At 40.7% G+C, this 14,899-nt stretch overlaps 1 protein-coding gene across 1 annotated transcript in view; it reads left to right on the forward strand.

The window, feature by feature from the left end:
• The first annotated feature begins 2,242 nt into the window (after positions 1 to 2,242).
• LOC311086436 (uncharacterized protein) overlaps positions 2,243 to 14,899 on the forward strand; it is a 157,208-nt gene continuing 144,551 nt past the window's right edge. The window contains exons 1-4 of the mRNA XM_084119320.1: positions 2,243 to 2,338; positions 3,478 to 4,179; positions 9,213 to 9,917; positions 12,365 to 13,069. Coding sequence (XP_083975446.1) covers positions 2,329 to 2,338; positions 3,478 to 4,179; positions 9,213 to 9,917; positions 12,365 to 13,069 — 2,122 coding nt within the window. The 5' untranslated portion in view covers positions 2,243 to 2,328. The remainder of the gene's footprint in view (positions 2,339 to 3,477; positions 4,180 to 9,212; positions 9,918 to 12,364; positions 13,070 to 14,899) is intronic.

The following is a 14,899-nucleotide window of genomic DNA, read 5'->3' on the forward strand; positions in this document are numbered from 1 at the left end:
GCTCCAACCAGCCTCCAACCACGCACAGCCCCTCAGCGTGGAGCCGCCCTTAGGCAGGCCACCCAGCCTGTCTCAGATGCTGCCAAGCCAGGTGGCAAGCGTAAGAAAAACCGTCCCTGTGACAGTTCCTCCAGCCTATATGAAGACCGGCTACAGCCCGTACTTCATTGTACCCAAGAAAGGTGGTGGGTTACGGCCAATCTTGGACCTGCGAGTCTTGAATCGGGCCCTTCACAACCTTCCGTTCAAGATGTTTACGCAGAAACGCATTTTCGAATGCATCAATCTCTGAGATTGGTTCGCAGCGACCAACCTGAAGGACGCGTACTTTCATGTCTCCATCCTGCCGCGACACAGGCCATTCCTGCACTTTGCGTTCGAGGGTCAAGCGTATCAGTACAATGTCCTACCCTTTCGGGCTGGCCCTGTTGCCCTGCGTATTTACGAAGGTCGCGGAGATGGCCATTGATCCCATGAGAGAGCGTGGTGTTCGTGTCCTCAACTATCTCGACGACTGGCTGATACTAGGTCAGTCTCGGGAGCAGTTGTGCAACCACAGGGAATTGTTGCTCCAACATATCAGCCAGTTGGGTCTTCGGGTCAACTGGGAAAAGAGCAAACTCGCCCCCGTGCAGAGGATCTTTATTATTGGTATGGAGCTAGACTCAGTCCAACAGACGGCATGCCTCACATCTCCAATCCTAATCAAACTCACCTGAAGCAACCAATTAACGTCTTCAGGATCACTTGAAAATTAAAGGCAGGTGTGTTTGATTAGGGTTGGAGATGAACTGTGCAGGACAGTCGATTGGCAGGAGCAGGGTTGGGTACCCCTGCCCTAGAACAAGTGTCCAGGTATGCTGTGGTCTCCACAGATGCCTCCAACACCGGCTGGGGGGCCACATACAACGGGCATGCAGTAGCAGGGATCTGGACGGGCCCCCAACTGCATTGGCACATCAACTGCCTCGAGTTGCTAGCAGTACACCTTGCTTTGAGATGCCTCAAAATGCCGCTGCTCGGCAAGCATATACTGGTCTGTACGGACAACACTGCGACCGTTGCATACATCAACCATCAAGGTGGTCTACGCTCCCGTTGCATGTTGCAACTCGCCCGCCACCTCCTCCTATGAAGTCAGAAGCATCTGAGGTTGCTTCGTGCCACTTATATTCCCGGCCTGCTCAATCATGCCGCCGACGAGCTCTCACGACAGCCTGTGGCGCAGGGAGAGTGGCGACTCCATCCCCAGGTGGTCCAGCTGATATGGGACCACTTCAGAGCCGCTCAGGTAGACCTGTTTGCCCCTCCGGACTCGTCCTACTGCCAGTTGTTTTATTCCCTGACCGAGGGGCCCCTCGGCAAGGATGCACTGACACACAGGTGGCCCCGGGGCCTGCGCAAGTATACGTTCCCCCCAGTGAGCCTTCTCGCACAGACACTGTGCAAAGTCAGGGAGGACGAGGAGCAGGTCTTGTTAGTTGCTAGTTGCCCCAGAACTCATGCTCTTCACGACAGCCCCTCCCTGCTGCATTCCTCTGAGGAAGGACCTGCTTTCTCAGGGCACCATATGGCACTTGTGTCCAGACCTCTGGAAACTCCATGTCTGGTCTCTGGATGCGAACCGAAGGACTTAGGTGATCTACTACAAGCAGTCGTAGTCACCATCACTTCTGCGAGAGCGCCCTCTACGAGGCACGCTTACGCTCTGAAGTGGAACCTGTTGTGTGGAGTTTTTCTCACCGAGAAGACGCCCGAAGATGTTCGGTCGGTACTGTGCTTTCCTTCCTGCAAGATGGGTTGGAGTGAAGGCGGTCTCCCTCCACGCTCAAAGTGTATGTTTCGGTGCAGTAGATGGAAAATCCTTGGGTAAGCACGACCTGATCGTCAGGTTCCTGAGGGGCACGAGGAGATTAAATATGAAAATATGACTTTTAATGTATATAATTATCGACTGCAGGGAGACTAAATAATCTTTTAATGCGACTGTAAATATTTACTTTTTTACTATGATATCTGTTCATTGTGGGATTAAGAGTAGTTTATAGGTTTAAGTTTGCCAGGTGAACCCACCTTTTAAAATATCTGAATTTAAAGATTAGCACTTTTGAAAATTTTGCTGACATCATATTTTTGTGCATGTGTAAAATAATCTTGAACATCACCTTTGCACCCTACACGTACACCTACAGCTAGACCCGCTCATGTGTGCCACTGTTCTGAAGCACCTGTATGTAAGTCCAGTCAAAGATAAGATAAGATAAACACTAGGCTACTAGAGTGCTGGTAAACCTACATTTACTCTGGAACTCGACAGTGTGAATTAAAATGGACTTAAGTAAGCATTTATTATTTAAAAAATGTATCATCTTTTCCTTGTTAATTCATAGTAAATATGACTTTTAATCAAACTCGACGTGTTTAGCCTACTGTTTCTGTGAGACATTGCTACTGATTTCACTTTCATATTGGTCTATACAGCTAAATACATTTTAAGACAGTTAGGGCTTGCTTTGTTCTCCATATAGTCGTTTCCTATACATATGGCTTGTCATGGATTGCGTTTTAGGTTAATTTGCAGAATACAGCCATGTATTTTAAAGTGCGTGGCTGTGCAATTACGCTTGTACCAGGAGTGTGCGTGCACGCGCAAGAAAGAGATTTATTCATTAATTTAGTTTGCCTTTTATATGTTTCATATTTTTAAAGGAGATAGAATTACTGAAAACGTTATTTTTTGCAACAAATAGCAATTTAGCCCTGAGTTTTGATAACGGAAATCCCTTTACCTAATCAACAGAAGAAAAGAAAAAATACAAAAAAAGAAAAGAAAAAGAAACTGCAAACATCTTGTCTTGAATATAATCTTAAACATCAGCTTTACACCTATAGACACGTCTCATGTTTGTCGCTGTTCTGAAGCACCAGGGAGTGAGTCCCGTCAAAACACTTGTACATTACAAGTAAAAACTACTAGACTGCTGGAGGATCTATATTTTATTTAGAGCTCCAACTAAGGCAAAAATATGTCATGTAAAATTGACATTTGTAAGATTAGAAGCTGTATGTATAAAAGAAGAAATGTCAACATGTTCACAGTTTTTGAGAAACACTTTTACTGCTTTCATATTGGTCAGTACAGATAAGATTTTGGATCTGTTTATGCCAATTTAGGCTGTTTTTTTTTTCTTCATAAAGTCTTTTATAAATGTAAGTAGTCAAAAATGGTCTTTTTTGGCTTTCTTTCCATCTAGTGAATGTAATACAGTCAAGAATTTCCTGGTGCTAATAGCCACCAGTGCATTGATAATGCTTTCCGTGGTGAGAACACGCACAAGAGAGAGATTTATTCATTGGTTTAAACTTTAAAGGAACAATTTAATTTCAGTAACTCCTTTTTCACAAAGAAAGATTATTTTTAGAAGATTTAAGATGTCACCCACCTTAAGAAGTGTGTTTGTTCTGTATTTGTTGCAGGTGACGCCCAACATCTCTCAGAGCTCAGGATTGTGTTGATGGGATATAGAAGAGCTGGTAAGAGTTCAGCTGGAAACACCATCCTGGGCAGAGAGGAGTTTGACTTGAAGAAATCTGCTCAGTGTGTGAAGAGACATGGAGAAGTAACAGACAGACACATCACTGTCATTGAAGCTCCAGGATGGAGTAATTTCTTTGTAGAGTTCAGTCCTGAGTTACTGAAAGAGGAGATTTTGCTCAGTGTGTCTCTGTGTCCTCCAGGACCACACGCTGTACTACTGATCATACGTGTGGACAGTAGATTTAAAGAGAATAAGAGAAAAGCATTGCAGGAGCATCTGGATCTTCTCAGTGAGAGAGTCTGGAGTCACACTATAGTGCTGTTCACTCATGGAGACTCTCTGTTAGACACATCTATAGAGCAGCACATTGAGAGTGAAGGGCCGGATCTCCAGTGGCTGCTGGACAAATGTGGGAACAGGTTTCATGTTCTCAACAATCACAACAGGAGAGACGACACTCAGATCAAGGAGCTGCTGGAGAAGATTGAGGAGACAGTGGCACAAAACAACGGCTGCCATTTTGAAATAGACAGAAAGATTTTACAGGAGATGAAAGAGAGAAGAAGAGCAGAGGAAGAGAGAGCAGAAGAACGAATGAAGAGGATGCAAAAAAGGAGAGAAAACATCAGATCACAGATGAGTGAGTCCAGATACTTTATAGTGCAGATACACACTGAGTATATTACGTACATCATGAAAATGTAACACTCACAGCAATAATAGCAAGAAACTTCTCATCATTAACCGCTATTTGTAGAGGCATTCCCAATAGATGGGTTCAAAGCAGCTCACAGTGACGGCCCCTAAAATCTGTTACTTAAGGAAGATAAGCACATTAATTTCTTCAACAATCCTGTTCTTCATGTGTGCTTCTGATAACGGAAATCCCTTTACCTAATCCATAGAAAACAATACAAAAGAAAAAGAAAAGAAAACTGCAAACATCTCTTTTTGAATATAATCTTAAAAATCAGCTTTACACCTATAGGCACGCCTCATGTTTGTTGCTGTTCTGAAGCGCCAGGAAGTGAGAGTTCTTTTATAAATATAAGCAGTCAAAACTTTTCTTTTTTGGCTTTCTTTCCATCTAGTAAATTAATGTAAATAAATGTAATACAGTTGTAAGCCCGTCTAGATCGGTCCAATGGCGGTATCCGATAGAACGGTTGAAGGTCTCTGCGTGTTTCTGTCTTTCTTTTTACACAACACAAGATTAAATGAAATACATTTTCTCATATGTATTACCTCGTTATTTCATCTAACTCCATAAATGAAAAAGGTTTTAATGATATATCCGAACATCATTAAATGTGAGCGAATGTTTGCTTATTCCTTTTAACTCTTTACTTATATTTTACCCGTTCATATTAGGAAGCTATGTCGCTTAGAGGTCCTCACGCCTTGTTTAACGCGGGTCTCACGATCACAAGCTCGCCAGCTTCGGTCACTAAACAGAGGTAATTGGCTATATACCTGAGATCGGTCGCATTCACGCTTACACAATCAAAGATACTTTGGTATAGCCCCCATGGTTTCACATACACTTGAATTTAAAGTAACGTTTACTTCAGTAGAGGTATGGCCACTACTAGATATAAGTCGACCAATATTACTTATCTTATAATAGCTTTGGATTGGCCATGCCGCGGTTTCCCACTGTAGGATTACAAATTTAAGAATATGTTTTAGATCTGCTGATCCTACTTCCTTACATAACATCACATAAAAAACTAAGGTGAACTATACTGTATTGGGCATTCAAGGTGAACATGAGGGCATCCATTTACTGATTAGATTTAATATAGTATCCTTTGAAGGGGTTTTGTTAGTCTTTGATCTTCCTACTGAGAGTTGAACTGTGTGTGAATGTTACATAGTCTTAGCTCTCGTGACCATGTGTTGTTTATACAATTTGGAGGGTACCATTATCTCAGTTGGGGGTAATTGCTCCTATTGTCTTCATCCCTAAGGCTGTGTGTAAGGTCAGCACCTTTAAGGACAGCCCACTGAATTGCCTATAAGACACCATGAAAAGTTATGTACTTTAGATTTTGTTGGACGAACCGCAGCCACGCTCAATAAAGAAGAACTTCTGTTTGAACGCGATCCCAAAGTCTCCTGGTCTGCTTTGAAGAAGGAAAAAGTTCCAAACAATTTGGTGCCGTGACCCGGATAGAGTTCCAGCTTCTTCACCTGAATCCAGATTGAAACAGAAAGCTCAACAAAGATCTGCTTTCCAGACTGCATGTTTTGGAATCCAGAGCGAAACTTTTCTGATTGAGTTCCAGACGAAATTTTTCTGTACAACTAACGATTCGGTGAGTTTCACTCTATTCAAAGAACCGATGCAGACCAGTACAAATTTGTTTTCCTCTGCGCCAACAGAGAAGTAGTTAACAAACAGCTGCAGGGTTTTGTTAACTAAGTTATCCTCTAAAGTTGTCTTTTAGAGATGAAATTTATCCTCTGTTTTTTCAGGCAGGGAAGATTAGCGTAAAGTGCTAGTAATTTGTGTTATCCTTTGCTCTGGGTTGATCTGTGTTAACGTGTACCCTCTGTTGATCAGAGAAGTTTTAGTGTTTGTTTGTGTGGTAACAAAGTAACTCACAAAATGGTTAGAAGGAATGCTAGGCTGATTCCCACAACTGAGAAAGCTGGACTAGCTACACCTTTATGGACAGACAGTGAATTCAAGTCTTTGTTAGGAGAATGCATGGACTCCATAGTGACCGAGTCTGTCAAATTGAATTTGACAAAGAAATTTGGCATTCATCCAGACAAAGTATGGTCAATTGAAGATAGTAAAAAGATACTAGTAGAAAGTATTCGCAAGAACAATGTGAAAGCCATTATCTGTTGTCACAGAGACTTTAGCTTATCCATTGCACAAGAACAAGCTCAGTGTATTGCTAAGTTAAAAGAACAGAACAAACAATTGCAAACTCAAGTGTCCTCTCTCAAGCAAAAGGGGGGCCATACGGCCTCATCAAAATGTGATTTAGAAAACCAACAGTCAGATGAAAGCTATCCTGATTTACAGTCTTTTGGCAGAATAGAGGACAATGTCAATGTAAATGCAGTTGAAGTGTATGGAGCAAGACAAAAGGCTCAGAAAAGGGAAAAAGGGGTTTATCCAGTTCCATCTGCAACCCCCATACAAGCAGTCAAAACATCTTTAGGTCCTAAAGATATTGAGAGACTTGTTGAAAGTCTGCCATCAGTCTGCACAAATTTTTCTGAATTTAGAAGAGCATTGATCAGTAAAATGCGTTTCTATGACATGTCGTTGGCAGAAGTTACACAGCTGGTATCACAAATTCTAACTGAATCTGAATTCAACAGTTTTGAGTCTGCTGTTACGTCTGAACTACAACATGCCAGTAAAGGCGATTTGAGAGAAGGTGTTTTGAAAATCCTAAATAATATCTTAGGACCAAAAATAAATTGGTCTAGAGTTACTAGCTGTGTACAAAAGAAAGAAGAAACTGTGAGTGAATATACTGAGAGGTTCTGTCAGGCAGCCGTAACTTACAGTGGAATAGTGGATGATTCCGAAAGTGTGCTAGCAGACAAAGGAGCTCTAATCCGAATTTGGGCAGATGGTCTTGTAGCTGAGTACAGAACAGCCTTGCCATTCCTTGATATTACGTGGGCTAACAGAACTCTCAGAAGTAACCTAGAATGTTTAGCTATTTGGGAAAGAGATTCTGATGTTAAAGAGAGAGTAAGAATTGCAGCAGTTTCTTTTAAGGTCAACTCAGAGAAGCAAAAGAAACGCAAATGTCCTAAGAGAGAGGGCAGCTGTTATTACTGTGGTAAGCATGGACATTGGGGAAAGGAGTGTAGAAAAAACAAAAAGAACTTTAGAGAAGTTAACAATGTTACTCAGCTTCTACTCAGTTTGCTTGCTACTCTGAAGCAGCCCCTCCCCTCGTCATTAAACTCATGGGGCAACTTGATAAGGTGTTAACCATTTGGGTTGTGAGTGCTTAATTTCCCCAGAAACAACAACAAAGATGAAAGACTGATTTTTGTTTAATAGAACAAAAGGAAAGTGACTGTCTCAGCTTTCCCTTGGGGAACCCTGTGAGTAAACTCACAGCCTGAAATGTTATACCACAGAAATATTCCAGTCAGACCACCATCCTCTATTATGATGTCTATTATGACTGATGTTTTACTGGAGAATGGAAATGTGCCAATTTTCTCACACACTGTACAGTGTGTACGCCACCTACAGGGACAGAATAGGACACACAGACCAGTTGAGGAGCCCAGGAAAGAAACTGAAGTGCAACAGGCCTCGGGGACAAAACCTTGTGGTGAAGATTTCCTCATTCCCCCTCTTATCCCCACCTCACTGGTCCATAGGGGTCAAATCAATTAAGAATTAGGGAAAGAATGAAACAACAACAGCAGACTCTGAAAACAATACAACCCTAGTATTTGAACAAATACTGCTCTGTCGTCTTTTGTTTTCTTTCTTCCTCTGTGCAGATACCATTTGATGGCTGTTCCTGGGATCCATATGCAACGACCGTCTCACCTGCATATGAAGCCACAACCTCAAGAAGACAACTAGACCCACTGCTGTACGAACTATCGCAAAAGAAAAAGAAAAATACACAACGCAGAGACTCACCTACGGGAACTTCAGTCATCCATCAGAGAACTTGAACAAAATACAACAAGACATTCTTGATCTTTCAACAAAATTACAACAGATGACTGAAGATAACTTTTCATGGTTCGGAAACCTGTTAGTATCAAATGTGTCAACCACGTCCAGCACAAGGAAATAACAGTTTCAACCAGAAAAGACTATTACTCGTAAGGACTTCACGGACCCTAATTGCATATGTGTTTCTGTGTCAGCATGCAATTACAGAAAATCAACACAGAACATGCTATGTGCCTGTAACTATCACACGTTACAAGAATGAACTTGCTATGTGCCTGTAACGATCACAAGTTACAAGAATGAACTTTTAAGTGTCTAAATTTGTATTTTGTGAGAGTTTTTTACAACTCTCAAAGAGGGGACTGTAGGATTACAAATTTAAGAATATGTTTTAGATCTGCTGATCCTACTTCCTTACATAACATCACATAAAAAACTAAGGTGAACTATACTGTATTGGGCATTCAAGGTGAACATGAGGGCATCCATTTACTGATTAGATTTAATATAGTATCCTTTGAAGGGGTTTTGTTAGTCTTTGATCTTCCTACTGAGAGTTGAACTGTGTGAGAATGTTACATAGTCTTAGCTATGAAATTAATTCATTAATTTAGCCTAATTATTTAAATAAATAAAAAAAAACTTTCTGAAAATATTATTCTGAAGCTATTTGGAATTTAGTCTTGCTTAATCGGTGTGATCTGTTGTTTTGTCTGCAGATCATTGAAATTAAGCTATTTTCTTTTCTTCATAATTATTCTCCATCTGTTCAACCTTTGTAACCTGATAACCTTTGTTCAACTCTGATTTCAGAGTTTAATTAATGTGAGATACACTTAGATGTAATTTTTAATCAATAATGTGTAGTTTGACACCCATACAGATAAGGTGAACATTATTTCAGGAACCCCTTTTTCTCAAAGAGAAATTATTTAAGAAGATTTAAGATGTCACCCACCTTAAGAAGTGTGTTTGTTCTGTATTTGTTGCAGGTGACGCCCAACATCTCTCAGAGCTCAGGATTGTGTTGATGGGATGTAGAGAAGTTGGTAAGAGTTCAGCTGGAAACACCATCCTGGGCAGAGAGGAGTTTGACTTGAAGAAATCTGCTCAGTGTGTGAAGAGACATGGAGAAGTAGCAGACAGACACATCACTGTCATTGAAGCTCCAGGATGGTGGTGGAATAACTCTGTAGAGTTCAGTCCTGAGTTACTGAAACAGGAGATTTTGCTCAGTGTGTCTCTGTGTCCTCCAGGACCACACGCTGTACTACTGATCATACGTGTGGACACTAGATTTGAAGAGACTGAGAGAGAAGCATTGCAGGAGCATCTGGATCTTCTCAGTGAGAGAGTCTGGAGTCACACTATAGTGCTGTTCACTGGTGGAGACTCTCTGTTAGACACATCTATAGAGCAGCACATTGAGAGTGAAGGGCCGGATCTCCAGTGGCTGCTGGACAAATGTGGGAACAGGTTTCATGTTCTCAACAATCACAACAGGAGTGACGACACTCAGATCAAGGAGCTGCTGGAGAAGATTGAGGAGACAGTGGCACAAAACAACGGCTGCCATTTTGAAATAGACAGAAAGATTTTACAGGAGATGAAAGAGAGAAGAAGAGCAGAGGAAGAGAGAGCAGAAGAACGAATGAAGAGGATGCAAAAAAGGAGAGAAAACATCAGATCACAGATGAGTGAGTCCATATACTTTATAGTGCAGATACACACTGAGTATATTACGTACATCATGAAAATGTAACAGTCACAGCAATAATAGCAAGAAACTTCTCGCCATTAACCGCTATTTGAAGAGGCATTCCCAATAGATGGGTTCAAAGCAGCTCACAGTGATGGCCCCTAAAATCTGTTACTGAAGGAAATAAGTGCTTTCATTTCTTAAACAATCCTGTTCTTCATAGGGTGTGCTTCTGATAACGGAAATTAGTTTACCTAATTCATAGAAAACAATACAAAAAATAAATAAAAGAAAATTGCAAACATCTCATCTTGAATATAATCTTAAACATCAGCTTTACACCTATAGACACGCCTCATGTTTGTCGCTGTTCTGAAGCACCAGGAAGTGAGTCCCGTCAAACACTTTGAAAGTCCATTACAAGAAAAACTACTAGACTGCTGGAGGAACTATATTTTATTTGGAGCTCCAACTAAGGCAAAAATATGTCATGTAAAATGGACATTTGTAAGATTAGAAGCTATTTTTATGAAAGACAAAATGTCAACATGTTCACAGTTTTTTGTGAGACACTTTTACTGCTTTCATATTGGTCAATACAGATAAGATTTTGGATCTGTTCATGCCAATATAGGCTGTTTTTCCCCCATAAAGTTATTTTATAAATATAAGCAGTCAAAAATGGTATTTTTTGTCTTTCTTTCCATCTAGTAAATTAATGTAAATAAATGTAATACAGTTGTAAGCCCTTCTAGATCGGTCCAATGACGGGTGAAGGTCTCTGCGTGTTTCTGTCTTTCTTTCTTTTTTACGCAACACAAGATTAGATAAAATAAATTTTCTCAAATGTATTACCTCGTTATTTCATCTAACTCCATTAATGAAAAAGGTTTTAATGATATATCCGAACATCATTAAATGTGAGCGAATGTTTGCTTATTCCTTTTAACTCTTTACTTATATTTTACCCGTTCATATTAGGAAGCTATGTCGCTCAGAGGTCCTCACGCCTTGTTTAACGCGGGTCTCACGATCACAAGCTCGCCAGCTTCGGTCACTAAACAGAGGTAATTGGCTATATACCTGAGATCGGTCGCATTCACGCTTACACAATCAAAGATACTTTGGTATAGCCCCCATGGTTTCACATACACTTGAATTTAAAGTAACGTTTACTTCAGTAGAGGTATGGCCACTACTAGATATAAGTCGACCAATATTACTTATCTTATAATAGCTTTGGATTGGCCATGCCGTGGTTTCCCACGTACACTTATCTAAAGTAACATTAAATTAAAACAGAGGTAAGACACACAGATTTAGGTTGGTCAAGCAGCATTTTTGATGTTCTAGACGGAAATTCACTTCTTGTCTTTGCGTACACTTGAATTAATGCCAAATATTAGTCGTCACTAATCTAACGAAGACTTGCGGTAACATATGAATCTGTTTAATCTACTTGGGAAAACAATTTCTGAGTGAGTCAGAATAAATCAAATGTAACAATTTATTATGTCAGGTAAATGTATCATGCCAATTTCATTATCAGTTCAAAGATATTAAATACAAAACATAAAATGCTCTGGAATAAAGAGAAAAGATGCGAACCTGACATTAGAAAATACATGATACTGAGTGTCTCGGCCACACTCCGCATCACGGGCCAAACATGAATTCACAATGGGAATTTGCATTAGTTACCGTCCCAGACTTACTGGGGACAGAAGTTGGGAATGAGACCTTTGTACCAGTCGCATTGAGACATTTCAAGGGACCATATAGATTTTTGGGTGAATTGAGGTAGGGATGGGTGAAGGGAATGATGTGTAAATTGTGAGATGATCAACTCAAGTGTGATCGTGCCTCGAATGGGGATGGTAATATAGCAAGAGAATTCGAATGTTAATTTCCTTTGTTTTCTCAGAGAGAAACAGTTTCTCTTTCTCTTCCAGTTCTTCCAGTTTCTCCAGTCTTACACAGTCATGTATTTTCTGGTGCTAATAGTCACCAGTGCATTGATAATGCTTTCCCCGGTGAGAACACGCACAAAAGAGAGATTTCTTCATTGGTTTAGAGGAATAATTTAGCCTAATTATTTAAATAAAATAAAAAAACTTTCTGAAAACATTATTCTGAAGCTATTAGGAAATTAGTCTTGCTTAATCGGTGTGATCTGTTGTTTTGTCTGCAGATCATTGAAATTAAGCTATTTTCTTTTCTTCATAATTATTCTCCATCGATAACCTTTGTTCAACTCTGATTTCAGAGTTTAATTAATGTGAGATACACTTATATGTCATTTTTAATCAATAATGTGTAGTTTGACACCCATACAGATAAGGTGAACGTTATTTCAGGAACCCCTTTTTCTCTAAGAGAAATTATTTAAGAAGATTTAAGATGTCACCCACCTTAAGAAGTGTGTTTGTTCTGTATTTGTTGCAGGTGACGCCCAACATCTCTCAGAGCTCAGGATTGTGTTGATGGGATATAGAAGAGCTGGTAAGAGTTCAGCTGGAAACACCATCCTGGGCAGAGAGGAGTTTGACTTGGAGAAATCTGCTTTGTGTGTGAAGAGACATGGAGAAGTAGCAGACAGACACATCACTGTCATTGAAGCTCCAGGATGGTGGAGTAATATCTCTGTAGAGTTCAGTCCTGAGTTACTGAAACAGGAGATTTTGCTCAGTGTGTCTCTGTGTCCTCCAGGACCACACGCTGTACTACTGATCATACGCGTGGACACTAGATTTAAAGAGACTGACAGAAAAGCATTGCAGGAGCATCTGGATCTTCTCAGTGAGAGAGTCTGGAGTCACACTATAGTGCTGTTCACTCATGGAGACTCTCTGTTAGACACATCTATAGAGCAGCACATTGAGAGTGAAGGGCCGGATCTCCAGCGGCTGCTGGACAAATGTGGGAACAGGTTTCATGTTCTCAACAATCACAACAGGAGTGACGACACTCAGATCAAGGAGCTGATGGAGAAGATTGAGGAGACGGTGGCACAAAACAACGGCTGTCATTTTGAAATAAACAGAAAGATTTTACAGGAGATGAAAGAGAGAAGAAGAGCTGAGGAAGAGAGAGCAGAAGAACGAATGAAGAGGATGCAAAAAAAGAGAGAAAACATCAGATCACAGATGAGTGAGTCCATATACTTTATAGTGCAGATACACACTGAGTATATTAAGTTAATCATGAAAATGTAACAGTCACAGCAATAATAGCAAGAAACTTCTTGTCATTAACCGCTATTTGTAGAGGCATTCCCAATAGATGGGTTCAAAGCAGCTCACAGTGACGGCCCCTAAAATCTGTTACTGAAGGAAATAAGTGCTTTCATTTCTTAAACAATCCTGTTCTTCATAGGGTGTGCTTTTGATAACGGAAATCGCTTTACCTAATCCATAAAAACAATACAAAAAATAAATAAAAGAAAACTGCAAACATCTTGTCTTGAATATAATCTTAAACATCAGCTTTACACCTATAGACACGCCTCATGTTTGTCGCTGTTCTGAAGCACCAGGAAGTGAGTCCCATCAAACACTTTGAAAGTACATTACAAGTAAAAACTACTAGACTGCTGGAGGAACTATATTTTATTTGGAGCTCCAACTAAGGCAAAAATATGTCATATAAAATGGACATTTGCAAGATTAGAAGCTATTTCTATGAAAGAAAAATGTCATCATGTTCACAGTTTTTGTGAGACACTTTTACTGCTTTCATATTGGTCAATACAGATAAGATTTTGGATTTGATTATGCCAATATAGGCAGTTTTTTTCATAAAGTCTTTTATAAATATAAGCAGTCACAAATGCTCTTTCTTGGCTTTCTTTCCATCTAAAAAATGAATGTAAATGTAAAACAGTCATGTATTTGCTGGTGCTAATAGCCACCAGTGCATTGATAATGCTTTCAATCCCAGGTGAGAACACACAAAAGAGAGAGATGTATTCATTGGTTTAGAGCAGTGTGATTAATCGCAATTTATCACATTTCCCCCAAACTTGTAATCATCAATATTTAATCGTAGAATCACTAATTAAATTAAATAACACACAAAAAAAGGGGGGAAATAAGAAAAAAGTCCACACAAATTGGACAGAAAATAGCCTTATATTAAAATATTAAACATCAATATATCAATATATTATTCTTCATTCAGTTCTATACAACATACTCAGATTTAACAGATTTATTTTTTGACTAATTATCAAAATAAAGTACAGTCATACAAAGCTATTTTTACCAGAGCATTGTCACGATCTGGGTGTGGAAAGGAGAGCGAGGACTCAAATGCAGAGGTAGAATGTTTAATAAAAAATAGCAAATAAATCCAGGTACAAATGAAAACAAAACAGGCAAACAAGATAAACAGGTCTAAAGCAGGAACACGAGGAAACAAAGATATAACGAACCAGCACTGGACTACAAACACAAGGAGACTAAATAGGCGAGCAAACAAAGGAGGGTAACGAGTAAGGCAGGTGGGACAAATAAATCAATAATCAGATAACAAGGGGGAGGGATCAGACAATGACACGAGCACATGGCCCAGAATAACAAAACACCCATGTGCAGCACAAGACAGGACAGGCATGTGACATTACCCCCTCCCTACGGAGCGGCTACCAGACGCTCCATAAGACCAGGGCGGGACGGGAGGGACAGACCAGGGTGGGACGGGAGGGACAGACCAGGGTGGGACGGGAGGGACAGACCATGACGGGGATGTCATTCCATCTAGCGGCCAGGGCGGAGACTTTCCCTCGGGCGGAGACTTTCTCTCGGGAGGAGACTTTCTCTCCGGCGGCCAGGGCGGATCCCTTCCCTCGGGCGGCCAGGGCGGAGACGACCCCTCGGGCTGCCAGGGCGGAGACAACCCCTCGGGCGGCCATGGCTCAGGAACAGGAACAGACACCGGCTCAGGAACAGACACCACCGGCTCAGGAACAGACACAGGCTC

The sequence above is a fragment of the Abramis brama genome (assembly GCF_963993115.1).
Source record: "Abramis brama genome assembly, chromosome: 7".
NCBI lineage: Eukaryota > Metazoa > Chordata > Actinopteri > Cypriniformes > Leuciscidae > Abramis > Abramis brama.